This window comes from Anabrus simplex, chromosome 3, assembly GCF_040414725.1.
Source record: "Anabrus simplex isolate iqAnaSimp1 chromosome 3, ASM4041472v1, whole genome shotgun sequence".
Classification (NCBI taxonomy): domain Eukaryota; kingdom Metazoa; phylum Arthropoda; class Insecta; order Orthoptera; family Tettigoniidae; genus Anabrus; species Anabrus simplex.
In genome coordinates, this window is record NC_090267.1 from 294,737,133 (window position 1) to 294,754,107 (window position 16,975).

The window sequence follows — 16,975 nt, forward strand, 5'->3', positions numbered from 1 at the left end:
CCTGACAATTTCATTTTTGATTTCTTTAAAGCGTCCTTGTTGTGGACCACTTAATGTATTTTTTGTTCAGCACACATTTTTTAACTATCTTTGTCTTCACGCTGACGCCAAATATTGGCTTTACTTAGGCCTATGCCATATTTTCTTGTGGCTGCACAATTATTCTACACTTCCGAGTGTTTAATAACAATTAACTTAAAATTGGGATCATAATATCGACGAGAACCCGTTGAAAATTTGCCGGCAATACCTGTTCCACGTATCTTTACGACTGTGTTGTTGGGTATTCAGCCCCAAGGCTGGTTTGATCCTCCACATTTCCACTGAAAGCTATCAGCAGATAGCCTAGGCGTCACTGAAGAGGCATACTAGGGAAAAGAGGAGTGAGGTAGTTTCCCATTGCTTTCCTCACCAAGCCAGTAGTTGCTACTGCATATCAGCTTGCCAAGCCCACTGAAATTCATGCACTAACCGACCCTATGAGCGATATTTTTACACCATTCATAACAGGATCTGGCCGCATAAGGAATGTTATTACTAGCATCGCTCATACCTCGGTCACTTTCATATTGTCAAAGCCAAGGATGAAACTGAGACAGATCAATGAAAGTAACAAATTGCTCTAGGCCATAGTGCAGTTGTAACGGCTAGCGATGTATATTAAAGAGGCGGTCATTTATTGTCAATAAAATATAAAGTAATTAAGCAAGTGGATCGTGTTAACGGCATTGACAGAAGTATTGTTGTTAAACCAGAAAGTTCTCGATCCAGTGCAGGACCTGAAGTGTGAAAAAGAAAAATTTTGAATTAAAATAAGTTGATGGGAAAGAGGGCATTAAATTAATTATTAATAATTATAAATTATTGTTTACCTTATGAAAACTGATGATACAGGCCATTACCAAGTTACATGTTATCAACAGAGGAACAATGATTTAGGTCAGCTTTTAGATGTCAACTTTCATCCTTTGTTTATTCATGCCTGGCTTAAGACTTTTAGGCATTACACAGTGACAAAGACTTTTAAAACCATTTGTTAATTTTTTAACTTATATTTTATTATTCAGCCATCAAGTGCCTCAATTGTAAATTTTGTAAAAATTACTTCTAAGCACCATAACGTCGTATATTTCATTCATTTAATGTCATGATGGTGTTCAAAGGCATCGAAACCAGTCCCTAATAAAAATGTTGTAATCTTGTATTAGCAGCATATTTTGTTTTGATATAAGGCGGATCATTTGTACTCTCCTTTATTGTATGTTAGTCTCCTTTCAATATGGACCAAATATAAAGTTTTTAATATTAAATGATTCGGCCCATCAGGCAAAATCTAAAGCCCAACAATACATGGGCTTAAAAATTTTGGGAAAATTGGGCTAAGATATGGATATTATTTAAAAATGTATCACGCATAATTTAACTCTTAATTTTCTTAAAGGCGCTAACAAACATCGCGTCTTTCCTCACTAACAAAAAGTTCAACTGAAAATTCGACCGTAGAGTCCCTAACTTGTAAATTTTGTAAGAATGACTTTTAAGCACCATCACATTGTATATTTCATTCATATAATGTCATTTTATTACTGATAGTCTATATTTGTATTATAATATATATATATGTATATCTTTGTTCATTCGACCTATTGTGACTGATGATGGTGCCCAAAGACATCGAAACAGGTCCCTAAAAAAAAAATGTTGTGATCTTGTATTAGCAACATATTTTGTATTGGTATAAGGTGGATCATTTGTACTCTCCTTTATTGTATTGTGGTATTATGATGCGGCAGAGCGCAGGGCTACCACTTGCGAAACTTGCAGTGCGTCGAAGGAAACCTTTTTATAAAACTCCACTGATATTGATACCACACGTTATCGATATTTCCAGATTGTAAAAACTTCAATCTTTCCGTTGGCATTACTTATGCTGCCATCGTGCAGCACGGAATGAAGATACAGGCGAAATAAAAACATGGCCCATAGACCGGTCACCGGCATTTTTAGCTGCAGCTCGCATGGCCTGGCACTATGAGTGGCAAATTTAATGACAAATTCATAATTCATGTCTGTTGATATTCTACATCAATGTCTTGATAAAATGCGGCATCGAAAAGTTGCTTGCACCAGTTAAACACGTGAAGTACAGTTTCGCTGCTTTAAGCATAGTGTTGAAGTAGTGGCCTACTAGTAGTTGTTATTGCTCTTTAATAGTTAGATTACGAGTGAATATCGCAGATTTGGTGGTTGGTTGACTATGGTAAATATGGATTTGAACTGTGGAATGACAGTCCTGTTTATTACATAAAGTTAATGGATTGTATGATATGCGTGTGCTCTACCAACAAGGCCGCTGGGAATCAGCTCACGAGGACATGAGGGAACATCATATACCGTATTTATGCGAATAATCCCCGCACCATACCTGCCAACCCTTCCGATTTACCCGGAGACTTTCCGGTTTTTAACTCGTCTTCCGATTTTCCGATTTATTTTTACTTCTTCCGATTTTTTACTAATATAACGTCTAGTAAGGCCAATACTCTTCCCCTAGGATAGAGGATAAATTCTTCCGTGCTTGTGTAATTTACGAATCTTCATTTTCAAGCGTATTTATTTGATACTGTATTTTGTGAGTGTTTCGTCCGCCATCTTCTTGAATCTTGTTTCCCGCTCACCACAGCAGCGTGTGTGCTTGATACAGCTGGGGATTCGGAGCGGAGATCGTCCTTCAAGCAAGAGGCTCGCGCGCAGTAACGACTCCGTTAACCAGGACGAAAAAAATGTTATTTTGTTGTTCGCGCGCTGTTAACATCGTTTCTGTGCGTTGTTTCGTCGGAGTTGTAGGCCACGTGTTTTTTCTTGCATTTCTATGCTTCCCCCCTCTGTCAAAGTTGTATGTTAATAATGTATGGGACATATTGAATTGTTTTGTATGTGGTAGTTTCGCTTATTTAAGTGCATAATATTAATGAGTTGAATGTTGTGTCGGTGACAGTTTCTGGCATTTTCTTTTTTTCGTTATGGCCAAAAAATGACAAACGTCATCTCCAAGCGTTCAGCGATACCTATACATTTCCGTTGAAATGAAATGAAATGGCGTATGGCTTTTAGTGCCGGGATATCCAAGGACGGGTTCGGCTCGCCAGTTGCAGGTCTTTCTATTTGACCCCTGTAGGTGACCTGCGCGTCGTGATGAGGATGAAATGATGATGAAGACAACACATACACCCAGCCCCTGTGCCGTAGGAATTAACCAATTAAGGTTAAAATCCCCGACCCGGCCGGGAATCGAACCCGAGACCCTCTGAACCGAAGGCCAGTACGCTGACCATTCAGCCAACGAGTCGGACTACATTTCAGTTCATTTTACCGTATGATAAAGTAAACTACCGCATTTTCTCGTGTAATTAACACCTTTGCATAATTTACTCATCCCAATATTTTGGGGTCCAAAGTGGAGAAAAAGAAATGTTCACGTATTTGACGCACCCACAACTTCGAACATCCATCACTCAGCTCCGGATGCGTTTCGAAATAAAGATGTCAACTATTCAAGTAGCAGGCTTCCTATTGTGAAAGCGGGCATTTCAAACACAGGGCAACGTGCTGTTAATAGCCGTCAGGAAATGCCACTGCACTAGTTTTACGAGTGTTTCGGATACGGGACACTCTGTGATCTCAAAATTGTTTGTTAGTCCGCAGCATTGGAGTAATACTGCATCAGACAAACTCGCGGTGATCAATTACGCCAAAACATATAGAGCAGCGGGCAGCACGTATTCAGTGTCCAAATGAAACGTGCGCTACCGCGGTAACAGAAGTGCACTTCAAGCGGCCAACAAGTCTCGCAAAGCATTTCGCGGACCAAAAAGCGGCAAGTTTCCCCAAGTAGAGGATTATGTGCTTAAATATATTATTTTGTTACGCAATGTTGGATAAGCTGTTTCTCATGAAATGCTGTACCTTAAAGAATGATAGTCGCGCCACATGGAATCAGTGTCTCGGATTTCAAAGCCGAGGCTTGATTAATTTTACGAAGAGAAATGACTAATGATTTCAACCATTTTCATCGCTTTGTGATTGCGAAGCGTAAAGTGAATGAATGTTTGATCTCCCTTATAGGAACCGGAGATCAGACGCCAATCAGTTTCCACATGCCACAAAGTTGAACAGTCGATAAGAAAGGAACATGCAGTGTTATTGGACGCGCTACCGGAAGCGAGAAAACAGCAACGATGTACCGGTACTGCAATAGTTTCTTTAACAGCTGATGGCAGAAAGCTTGCACCTTACATTGTTCTAAAACGAAAAACAGTGCCTAAAGCAAAATTTTCCGCGATTGATCCACGTTCGTATTTAAGAAAAAGGGTGGATGGACACGTCACTTGTACAAGATTGGATACGAACGGTTGGGGGTAATGTAGCAGAGTCCCTCCTTCAATGCCTGGTCCTTCTCGTGTTGGACGTTTTCTTTTTTTGCAGTTACGGTATGTCATTCAGGTCGTATTGTCAGCTCGTAATGAGAAGAATACTTTCTAGTGTCGGTACTTCAAACCCACGTGTCTAACTTAGCTGATGTGCCCTATTTGACTTTTCAGAAAAAATCTCGTGCAGGAATTTGATGCCAAATGACAATAATCGCAAATGAGTTGAACCAATTGTGTTTATATTATATTTGTGTAACTTATCTTTTAAATGAAAATGAATTGTAAATAATTTGTAAATATCTGAATTCCTTGAATAATTTACGCATCCGAAGTTTTCGCCTGTATTTTTCGTCAAAAAAGTGCGTTAATTACGCGAGAAAATACGGTATTATGCATTTTGTTGTGTGTGTCGTTGTGACAAATTCGTATGTAAGTGTCATAAATGAGTGATTAGGTACATTTTCTTATAACCATTTTTATGTTTTTTAGTTTAAGATTTTAAATTCAATGGTCAATTCGCATTGTAACTGTAGATATGTCTTTTATCCTGACCTTCATTCACGTAGACTGTGGTGGAATATATGTGATGAAATCGAAGAATTAAAAAAATCTTCCTATTTTTGGTTTCTAAAAGTTGGCAGGTATGCCGCACCCTAACTTTAGGTAGGCTTATTTTGAAAAAAAAAAAACAAAAAACAAAAAACGAAATGCCAACTTTGACGCAAAAAACTGCATCAATATTTCGTGCCTCAATTTTTTTTAAAAAAGGTGCGAGTATTATTCGCGTTAATACGGGTATTTACACGAATAATCCCTGCCACCGTATTTGCGCGAATAATCCCGGCCACCGAATAATCCCGCACCCTACATTTAGAAAGGCTGATTTTGAAAAAAAATGCCAACATTGACGCAAATAAAACCCGCACCCTAATTTCGTGCCCCAAATTTAAAAAAAGAATGTGCGGGTATTATTCGCGTAAGTACGGTACTTTATACACCGCCGGTGTTGGCTACGAGTTTAGGGTAGCGTAGCTGTGAGCTTGCATTCTGGAGAGGGTGGGTTCTAATTCTACTGTCGGTAGCCCTGAAGACGGTTTTCCGTGGTTGCCAATTTTTCAAAACCAGGCAAATAATGGGACTGTACTTTAATTAAGGTCACACTCATTATCTTCCCATTCCCAGTACTTTCCCATCCTAGGATCACTGAAAATCTTCTATGTTTTTGTGCCACGTTAAACCACTGGCAAAAAAAAAAACAAATAAAAATAAAAACCCACATTTTATCCAGTAAGATCTGGGCTTTCCTTTGCAGCTGGGGTACATGCACCTTGCACCTGGATGTGATATACCCAGAGCCATCATGCCTGAAACTAACGTGACTCATTATTTGCCTTCCACTCGTTTTCCGTTATTAATAATAATAACATACATACATTATCATTATAGACTGTTATGCCTTTAAGCGTTCAGTCTGCAAGCCTCTGAGAATTAACTAAACGTCGCCACAATCCTCGATTTGCAACTAGTGTTGTGGCCTCATTTAGTTCTATACCTCTTATCTTTAAACCATTAGAAACCGAGTCTAACCATCGTCGTCTTGGTCTCCCTCTACTTCTCTTACCCTCCATAACAGATTCCATTATTCTCCTAGGTAACCTATCCTCCTCCATTCGCCTCACATGACCCCACCACCGAAGCTGGTTTATGCGTACAGCTTCATCCATCGAGTTCAATCCTAAATCAGCTTTTATCTCCTCATTCCGAGCACCCTCCTGCCATTGTTCCCACATGTTTGTACCAACAATCATTCTTGCTACCTTCATGTCTGTTACTTCTAACTTATGAATAAGATATCCTGAGTCCACCCAGCTTTCGCTCCTGTAAAGCAAAGTTGGTCTGAAAACAGACCGATGTAAAGATAGTTTCCTCTGGGAGCTGACTTCCTTCTTAGAGAATACTGCTGATCGCAACTGCGAGCTCACTGCATTAGCTTTACTACACCTTGATTCAATCTCATTTACTATATTACCATCCTGGGAGAACACACAACCTAAATACTTGAAATTATCGACCTGTTCTAGCTTTGTATCACCAATCTGACATTCAATTCTGTTGAATTTCTTACCTACTGACATCAATTTATTCTTCAAGGGCCTAATTTTCATACCATACTCATTGCACCTATTTTCAAGTTCCAAGATATTACACGGCAGGCTTTCGGCACAGTCTGCCATTAAGACCAAGTCGTCAGCATAGGCCAAACTGCTCACTACATTTCCACCTAACTGAATCCCTCCCTGCCATTTTATACCTTTCAGCAGATGATCCATGTAAACTATGAACAGCAAAGGTGAAAGATTACAGCCTTGTCTAACTCCTGTAAGTAGCCTGAACCAAGAACTCATTCTCCCATCAATTCTCACTGAAGCCCAATTGTCAACATAAATGCCTTTGATTGATTTTAATAATCTACCTTTAATTCCATAGTCCCCCAGAATGGCGAACATCTTTACCCTCGGTACCCTGTCATATGCTTTCTCTAGATCTACGAAACATAAACACAACTGCTTATTCCTCTCGTAGCATTTTTCAATTACCTGGCGCATACTGAAAATCTGATCCTGACAGCCTCTCCGTGGTCTGAAACCACACTGGTTTTCATCCAACTTCCTCTCAACGACTGATCGCACCCTCCTTCCAAGATGCCAGTGAATACTTTGCCTGGTATAATTTTTTTTTTTTTTTTTTTTTTTTGCTAGGGGCTTTACGTCGCACCAACACAGATAGGTCTTATGGCGACGATGGGATAGGAAAGGCCTAGGAGTTGGAAGGAAGCGGCCGTGGCCTTAATTAAGGTACAGCCCCAGCATTTGCCTGGTGTGAAAATGGGAAACCACGGAAAACCATTTTCAGGGCTGCCGATAGTGGGATTCGAACCTACTATCTCCCGGATGCAAGCTCACAGTCACGCGCCTCTACGCACACGGCCAACTCGCCCGGTTCCTGGTATACTAATCAATACCTCAATAGTTGTTCCAATCCTTCCTGTTCCCTTGCTTATAGACAGGTGCAATTACTGTTCTTGTCCAATCTGAAGGTACCTTACCAACACTCCACGCTAATTTTACTACTCTATGAAGCCATTTCATCCCTGCCTTCCCACTATACATCACCATTTCAGGTCTAATTTCATCTATTCCTGCTGCCTTATGAAAATGGAGTTTATTTACCATCCTTTCCACTTCCTCAAGCGTAATTTCACCAACATCATTTTCCTCCTCCCCATGAGCTTGGCTGTTTGCAACACCACCATGATGATTTCCTTTTACATTGAGAAGATGTTCAAAATATTCCCTCCACCTCTCCAGTGATTCCCTGGGATCTATTATGAGTTCACCTGAATTATTCAAAACACTGTTCATTTCATTTTTCCCTCCCTTCCTAAGATTCTTTATTACTGTCCAGAAAGGTTTCCCTGCTGCTTGATCTAGTCTTTCCAGGTTATTACCAAAATCTTCCCATGACTTCTTTTTGGATTCAACAACTATTTGTTTCGCTCTGTTTCTTTCATCTACGTACCAATCCCTGTCTGCCTCGGCCCTTGTTTGGAGCCATTTCTGATAAGCCTTCTTTTTACGTTTACAGGCTGCTCTCACTTCATCATTCCACCAAGATGTTCGCCTTTTTCCATCTTTACACACGGTTGTTCCTAGGCATTCCCTTGCTCTTTCTACTACAGCATCCCTGTATGTCACCCATTCACTTTCTATATCCTGAACCTGCTTACTGTCTACTGTTCGAAACTTCTCACTGATCGTATCCATGTACTTCTGTCTAATTTCCTCGCCCTGGAGATTTTCTACCCTTTTTCGTTTGCAGACAGATTTCACTTTCTCTACCCTAGGCCTAGGGATACTTAGTTCACTACAGATCAGAAAGTGGTCTGTATCATCGAAAAATCCGCGAAAAACTCGTACATTCCTAACAGATTTCCTGAATTCGAAGTCTGTTAAGATATAGTCTATTATGGATCTGGTACCCCTAGCCTCCCATGTGTACCGGTGAATAGCCTTATGCTTGAAGAATGTATTTGTAACAGCTAAACCCATACTAGCACAGAAGTCCAGCAAACGCTTCCCATTCCCATTAGCTTCCATATCTTCCCCACATTTACCAATCACCCTTTCGTATCCTTCAGTTCTATTCCCAACTCTCGCATTGAAATCGCCCATTAGCGCTATTCTGTTCTTGCTGTCGACCCTGACCACGATGTCACTCAATGCTTCATAAAACTTGTCAACTTCATCCTCATCTGCACCCTCACATGGTGAATATACGGACACAATTCTTGTCCTAATTCCTCCCACTGACAAATCTACCCACATCATTCGGTCATTTACATGCCTAACACAAACTATGTTGCATGCAATGGTATTCCTGATAGAGAGCCCTACCCCAGACTCTGCCCTTCCCTCTTTAACACCCGTCAAGTACACTTTATAATCTATCTCTTCCTCATTATCTCCCCTTACCCGAATATCACTTACTCCTAGCACATCCAGATGCATCCTCTTTGCTGACTCAGCCAGTTCTACCTTCTTTCTTCCATAAGCCCCATTAATATTGATAGCTCCCCATCGAATTCCATTTCGTTCGCCAAGTTGTTTCCAAGGAGTCCCTCGCCTGTCAAATGGGGGTGGGACTCCGTTACTCCCATAGGTCGCTTAAAATGTTCTGAGCTTGGTAAATTCATGAATCAGGATGCTACCCTACTTGCACATAGTCCAAGTGAGGATCTCTCCTCTAACGGGTTATGGACCACCGGTGAATTGTATAGTCCTAGCTGTCTGAGCACAATTAGGGCCACGACTCAGAATATGTCCGAGATGCCCACTCCCATTCCATAGCAACTGGTATCCCGACTCTCAGGACCACTTACTAGGCCACTCAGCCGTTGCCCATGGTTCACGAACTAGGACGTGACTACAGTAACCCACAAACATGAACCATTAATAATAATAGCAAAAAAATTATTATTTGCGAGTGTTTATTGTATTCGTACTTCTTTCAGGTTATAATACATGCACACTAGAGCGATATTATTAGTTTGCTGCCGATGGTTTTGGCGTGGCAGTCCTAAGGAATGTCATATCAGGAAATAAGTGCTTGAATCTGAAGGAATGAAAAGTAATAATCTGGCAAGTGAGCTCATCTATCGTGTGCAGATATTTTAATTTGATGCCATCTGGCTGGCTGCTCGTCAATTTCTACATTCTGTTTTACTCTAGGCTTACTAGATGGCAGGGTAAACTAAATCTCTCTTGGGCGTCTATGGCTGAGTTTAATGAATTTTGTCAGGTAACACTAAATGTGTCGCCAGAGATCTTTTACATGCTGACATCGTACAAAATAGTGTGTCGAATTTACTTTCTCCGCCCTTCAAAAATGACACTACCTCTGTCAGGTTTGTATCATCAAGAAAACCCAGAATACCTGCGCATCCCATTTAATATTTGTTCTGTTGGGATCATTTGTGCAAGATTTTAAGCGAATTTATATATATTCTTCTTCTTCACAGAAATCCTTGCCCAAGTAGTTACATTGAGCCTGTCGATGAACTCAGCATGGTTGGATTTGTGGAAGAACCTGATGTCAACACCATATTTGAGTCCTCAGGTGAGATCTCTTGTGTAATACACTGCTAATTTTATGTTGTTAGCCACTGAGATTGACATTTATATTGTTTAATACTAACAAAATTGACCAGGAGCAAACTTTTGTATAATAATATTCTTTGCTGAAGTTCGAAACAGAGCAGTGACGATGTTGTTGATGCTCTGGAAGGAACCAAGTTTAAATAGCATTTATCACTGTGGCCAATCAATATACATATCTCTTGTATAAGAACATCAACATTTGAAATGATTCTTGAGTTGGGTTTTCAAGAATTTTGAGAACTGAGTTAAGGGGAATAGTTCCTTGAGGCTAATGTTATAATACTGAAGTTGATGAGTTACTCTAGTTTAGTATTATCCTATCCTGCAATCATCTTTGTTTCTAATCTGTGCTAATACCTCCTCATATGTCTTATCTCTTGAGTATACTGTATACATTTCCTGTTGTACATTAATGTATTGTCAAGCAATGCAGTGCTCGTTACAGGTAGTATTGCCCTATATATATATATACACTTTGGAGAAGAAATAAATGGTGAGAGATATATACTGTACCCTATACACAAATAATTCTTGCACCTTAATTTTAGGAAGGGGAATTTAAGGGAAAGAAGTGTGTTTTTTCTTTATCTGTGGGCTTTGTTACCTATTTATTTTCAAAACTGAATATACTGCAGTACAATGAGTTATGAAATGATGAATTATCACATTGCTACCTTCATTAATACAGTCCAGCTGCATTTCAAAATACTCCGGCATGTGGTCATCATTAGTGGTTTGTGATGGTAAATACAGATTTCTCTGATGCAAATCAATAAAAAATTCAGTGCAAATTCACAATCTCTTCTTCATAATTGGGTGGGAGATGTTTTGCAATGTTAGTTTTCCTATGAAAACATTTAGTAAATTCACAGGGGCCTGCTCACTGAACGTTGAAAGGCACAACAGTCTATAAAGAGGATGTATGTATGTTAATTGGCTTTTCTTATTTTTAGGTCACTTTTATGTACACCAGTCTTGTGCACTGTGGTCCGCTGGAGTGTCTCGAACAGAGGACCTGGTTTTGGAAAACGTTGGTCCAGCTGTTTTGCAAGGATCTTCTCGACGATGCTCGTATTGTAGCCATTTTGGTGCCACTATTTCTTGTACTGTGACATCATGTCAGCGATATCTACATTTTCCATGTGCTGCGGCCTCTGGAGCATTTCAGGACAGCAAAACTTTAATGATGGTGTGCAGTCAGCATCTAGACCAAGTTCCCTTACTATGTGAGTATAAAGTCTTTCTTTGTCCTTTTATACTTTCAAGAATTAAAATATTATGTAAATTGTTGGTCATTTGCATTTCATTTGCTTGTAGATAAGAAATGTACATATGCGTCTAGGAAGCATGGAGAGCAGGACTTACCATGTAAGAACACTTGGATAAAATGCAGGCAAAGAAAAGACATTGGTCTAAAATTTTTGGCTGCAGCCTTTGTCATTGCAGATAGAATAATAATGGTAGTGACCATTGTTGATGAAGAAACCCCTTTTGAGCGGTAAGGGGAGTGAGGAGACAGACAGACTAGAATGTAAGAAAGGAATTGTTATCTAATGTTAAGTCTGACTGTTTCCCTAGTGATGAAGGCTGCAGCCAAAAATTTTTCACCCGTGTCTTTGTTTTGTGTGTACTCTATCCGCATACAGTGGAACCTCGATTATCCGTTCCCGGAAAATACGTTTTCCCGGAATATGCGTTCAAATTACGTGGTCCCGCGAGCATCGTAATTAAATCACGTTGTAAAAGTCCCGCATTATCCGTTCCTCGAAGAAACGATTTCCCGGATCAACCGTCCAGAAATTCCAGTCCCATCAACGCTAAATCCTCGATCAATCATTTTTTAATACACTGTATCTCACAAAAGGACGGCTATGGCATATTTATGGATCTTGGCGTTAACGCCCCGTCACTGCGATAATTAAAGCAAGTACTGTACCGGTACTGGAAAAGCGATCGGCGGTTACCTTGCATAAGGGACCATCTTAGCATCGCATTCGGGTGGTATTGTTTAGAGAATCTCGGAAAATCATAAAGCAGAGCGTAGCGACAACAATTGCAAGGAGACACGGCGCATTTCGACAGCTCTGCTTGAAGACGGAACGAGTTTCGTCAAATGTTCGCACTTATAAAACGTCCATATTATGTCCAGGGTTAGATGTTTATATTTTTACTTTTTTCGATCGTACTGCCGAAGAGGTTTTTGGCACTTGGCTCAGGGCACTGCAGAGTAACTGGGCTTTCAGGCAGGAATCGAAACTGCTTCTTAACACAAATTCAGTATTTTTGATATTATCGTACATGATTGTTAGCGAGACCAAAACAGATGTTGCACCTTACATAAAAAAAAAAAAAAAAGCCATGGGAGGTTTTGGAATTGCCTATTACTGTTTAGGTCCTAATGTAAGACTGGGAATTTTACGTTTTCGTGTTAAAATACCAAAAAAAACGCAGTCGTTTTATTTGCGCACGTTACATTTTAAATGGTTGGTGTAATTTCAAACTCGTACTGACATGTGCAGCGAGCGCGCTTTTCAGATGACCTCAAGGTCACGAATAACCATAGTTTCTGAAGTTTTGATATTTCTTTTATCTTTCCAATTTGATTGGATTTGTGATGCGCAGAATTGAATATAATGCATTCGAGAACTTTTAAGAATTGATACTTACATTTGAAACCATGTTTTCGAGTTCAACATAACCTTTAAAAGTCGACGTAGGCCTAATTTGCGTGGTACGAGATTTCCAGAAACTGACTACGAACAGTATACCGGAGACCAAATTACAATGAAAGATTAAGAAATGAACGGATTTCGCATTCATTTTGGGTGCTTTCGTATCTAATGTGCTTTATTTTATTAGATGAGAGAATTAAAAACTACTTGTGGTCGATTGTCATTTGGCTTGGCGTTATTAGATTTTTCGAAGAGTTTGGCTAGCCTAATCAAAGTCGCTGAACTGAAAGAAGTTTTCACGGGAAACTGACGAAGATTCCCCTGTAAAACTGAATATAAAGTATCGAGATTTTGAACTCGCGTACCGGTAATTAATGCGGTTTCGTGGTCTAACATGCCCGCCTCTCATCCAGAGGCCCGAGTTCGATTGCGACCAGGTCAGAAAATTTTACCTGGATATAAGTCTGATTCCAGGTCCACTCAGCCTACGTGATTACCTTTAACTGTGGAGCTATCTAATGGTGAGTTGGCGACCCCGATCTACAGAGCCAGGAATATCGGCCGAGAGGATTCGTCGCACTGACCATGCGTACCTCGTAATCTGGAGTCTTTCGGGCTGAGCAGCGGTCGCTTGGCAGGCAAAGTTCCACTGGGGCTGTAGTTTGGTTTGGTTTAGGAGTTTTGTAAGATTATAATGATACATATTTCATTTTTGTGATGTTTAGCCAAATTGTTGATGGTTTTCATTCATTCCCGGATTTTCCGTTTTCCCGTATTGTACGTTTTATTTTCATGGTCCCTCGAAAAACGGAGAATCGAGGTTTCACTGTATTCTTATACGGTAAGTTGCTGCTTTCCATCTGTTTCCTAGACATATAAGCAATTCGTACATACATGCTACCTACTGTACATACTTCTCAGACTGTAAAGATCAATAAGTAATATTTTATGCATGTTAACCTACATTGTGGTTAGAAAGGCAGATTTGTTTTTTTGCATTGAAAGTTATTAGTGTGACATAAGACTCCTTGTTCCAGTTTTTTGTTGTTTACTTCTTGTTGTTTACTTTGTGTGGAAGTTTGTTAGTTGCATATGGCTGTAACCGTTAGCAACTGCAAGTTCCTTCGGTGACTAGTTCCTTGTTGAAATCTTTTATGGAGAGTGGGGTGTTGTACTGTCTCTGAAAGTTGGTCAGAATGCTGATACATTGTGTTGGACAGTTTGAAGTGCAGTAAATCAGTCTGTCAAGTCACAGTGGACTTTTTATGTTTATTGAATTAATGTTTCTGATTGTTGTCTTTTGTGGTACTGTGGTATAGTTAGTTATGTTGGATTCTTATCCTCTAAATTCCTAAACCACCACCACCACCACCACCACCACCACCACCACCGCCGCCGCCGCCGCCGCCACCACCGCCACCTGATCCTCGAAGAAACTATTTTCCTCATAAACTGTCGAGAAATTTTGTTCCCATCAATGCTGAATTCTTGATGAAGCATTTTTCAAGATGGGCCGAATCAATGCCTTCCAGAACTTTTGAGAATTGATATTTGCAGTTGGAACCATATTCTCGAGTATAATGTAACCTTTAAAAGTCGACTAGGTCTATGGCAAAAGGTCAAGATGCCATGGAGAGCTACTGTCCGGAAGACGCAAGATTGCACAGAATGGCATCAACATTTGGGAAAAGCAATGAAGTTCTAGGGTCAGAATACTCGGTCATGAGTGTAACAACTAGAGAGGGAGGTCTAATGATAATTTGTGTGGTACAAGACTTAACAAAATCTTATGAGTACAGGACTTAACAAAAACTTATGCCAGTGACCAAATAACAGGAATAAGTGGATGGCTGCATCATACCTATTGATCTTCATGTTAACTTCCCATCATTGTGGTAATTAGAGCAAGCCCCGGAAAAATAATTGGCGTTGAACTTGCTTAAGGGACCATGTCCTCATTACATTCGTCTGGTATTGTTTAGAAAAAGCACGGAAATCATGTATCATAGTGGCCACAATAATTGGATGGAGACAGAGCGCATTCTGACAGCTGTACTGAATACATATAAAATGAAAAGTTTAGTTTAACAGTTCCACCTTTTCAATACAAAATTTTTGTAATGCGAGTCACATTACAAATGAAACATTTATTTGGAACTAGTTTCGACCTAAGGTCAAGGTCATCATCAGCCAGTAACACAAATTGCACAACATATTGAATAGTCCATAAACAATGTACATATATCGCAGGAACATTGTAGTTTGATGCTATAAAGTTAAAGGTGAAACCGCCACAATGGAGAAAAACGTTTTAAATTATGCATAAATTGCGTTAAAGTAAGGTACTGAGCTGCCGTTAAAGGATAATTCAATTTAATCAATCTGGATACCGAAGATTCTTGAAAATTAGTGTATTCTTCACTACAAAATTCTGACAGCTGTAAGTCATCATATGGTAGCAGTGGCATTTAGAAAACAGTTTATGCACACGCAGTGAACAATGTACCGTAGAAACATGGTACATTGATATCCAAAGAGCTTCTAGTTTATAATGTCCTTAAAAAACTGAAGGCAAAAGTTGCACTTGAAAGTTGAATTATTTCTCTGAAGTAGGTGAAGAAGATTCGCAGTTCAGTGTGGAAACACGTAAACTAAAGTAATAATAATAATAATAATAATAATAATAAAAAGCCAAATTAGTACAAGGGTTGAATAGTACAAATAAATAAAAAATAAAAATAATAAAAATATAATATGTGACTCACCTTGCGCTGCGATGTGTTGGGCATATTGCATAACTGATATGAGGGGAAGGAAGATCAGGAAGGGAGGGGAAAAAATGTGGTAGGGCAGATCGAAGAGAACGGGGAAGGGAGGGAGAAGTGAGGGGGGGCTGTTTCATAGCGGGGCTGAGGGGTGTAGGAATAGGTGTAAATGCTGGGGATAGGTACCATGAATTGAATGGAAAATCGATTTTTGCTTTGTTAAATTAAAGTTTCTAAAAATTTTAATGAGAAGTTCAAATAGAATGTTGGATTTCTCTGAAATGTCATTAAGGTTGTAGTTTGAATTGAAATACTGATCTGAATGTATAAAACAGTTTTCCGTTATATCAAATAGGGGACCTTTGTTTAATATCTTAAGGATTTCCATATCTTACTGTATGTTAGTAAAATTATGATTGTAATCAAGCATGTGTTGACCTACTACTGAGAATTTATGTTGGACAGACTGGGAGAAGTTTTAACACAAGATATTCAGAACATATTAATGCCCTAAGATATAAAAGCACACGCATGTTGGTTTTCATTTTCTGCATACGTTTCCGAGCTCAAGACTATGTCAGTGTTGTTATCGACCAGATCTTGTGCAATATTCAGCATTTAGATCTGCTAACACCTTCTATATTCAGTTGACGAATCTTCACACTATGATCTAATTTTCGGGACAGCATGTCTTTAGAAGGACCGTTTACTGACTCACGTTCCATTGTGTATATCGTATGATATATGCCAGGAGATTCAAAGGATTATCTGGCAGCCAATATTGTTGCTCAGTGAGTACCACCCAGGAGACGTGTGTAGGGTAATTTCTGATTATACCTGCAGACGTTCACAAAATTCTGCCAGCTGTTCTCGTGCATTTGTCTTTCATTATCCAAATCCATTACATTTCTGTAAGAAATTCATTTAATATCACAAGTTGCTCTAGCAGTAAACAAAAGGTCTCTCCAGTTCATTGAAATCATTTGTATAGTGCTGTATTTAATCATGTATTAGACACCCTGTCGCTTTTAGAGACAAAGAAAATGAACAAAAAAAATCTTGCATACAAGACCCCCCAACATAATTCATCAGAGAAGAACAGTGATTCCGCTTCAAAGCGGGTACAAGCCTTATTGCAGCTCCGATGACATCACACAAATTAGTGAATATTTTCGTCCGTACGACCCTCGCAATTGTTTTTAAAAATTTTGTGTGGCTGTTTCTAGCCGGATGCAGCTCTTGTAAGGCAGACCTTATGAGGGTGGGCGGCATCTGCCATGTGTAGGTAACTACCTGTTATTGTGGTGGAGGATAGTGTTATGTGTGGCGTGTGAGTTGCAGGGACGTTGGGGAAAGCACAAACACCCAGCCCCCGGGCCATTGGAATTAAC

At 39.6% G+C, this 16,975-nt stretch overlaps 1 protein-coding gene across 1 annotated transcript in view; it reads left to right on the top strand.

Moving 5' to 3' along the window:
• Nucleotides 1-16,975, top strand: part of LOC136866781 (histone-lysine N-methyltransferase 2C-like) — an 811,555-nt gene that overhangs the window by 86,073 nt on the left and 708,507 nt on the right. Inside the window, 2 exon segments of the mRNA XM_067143888.2 lie at nt 10,009-10,106; nt 11,101-11,373. Of these exon segments, the coding sequence (XP_066999989.2) occupies nt 10,009-10,106; nt 11,101-11,373 (371 nt within the window).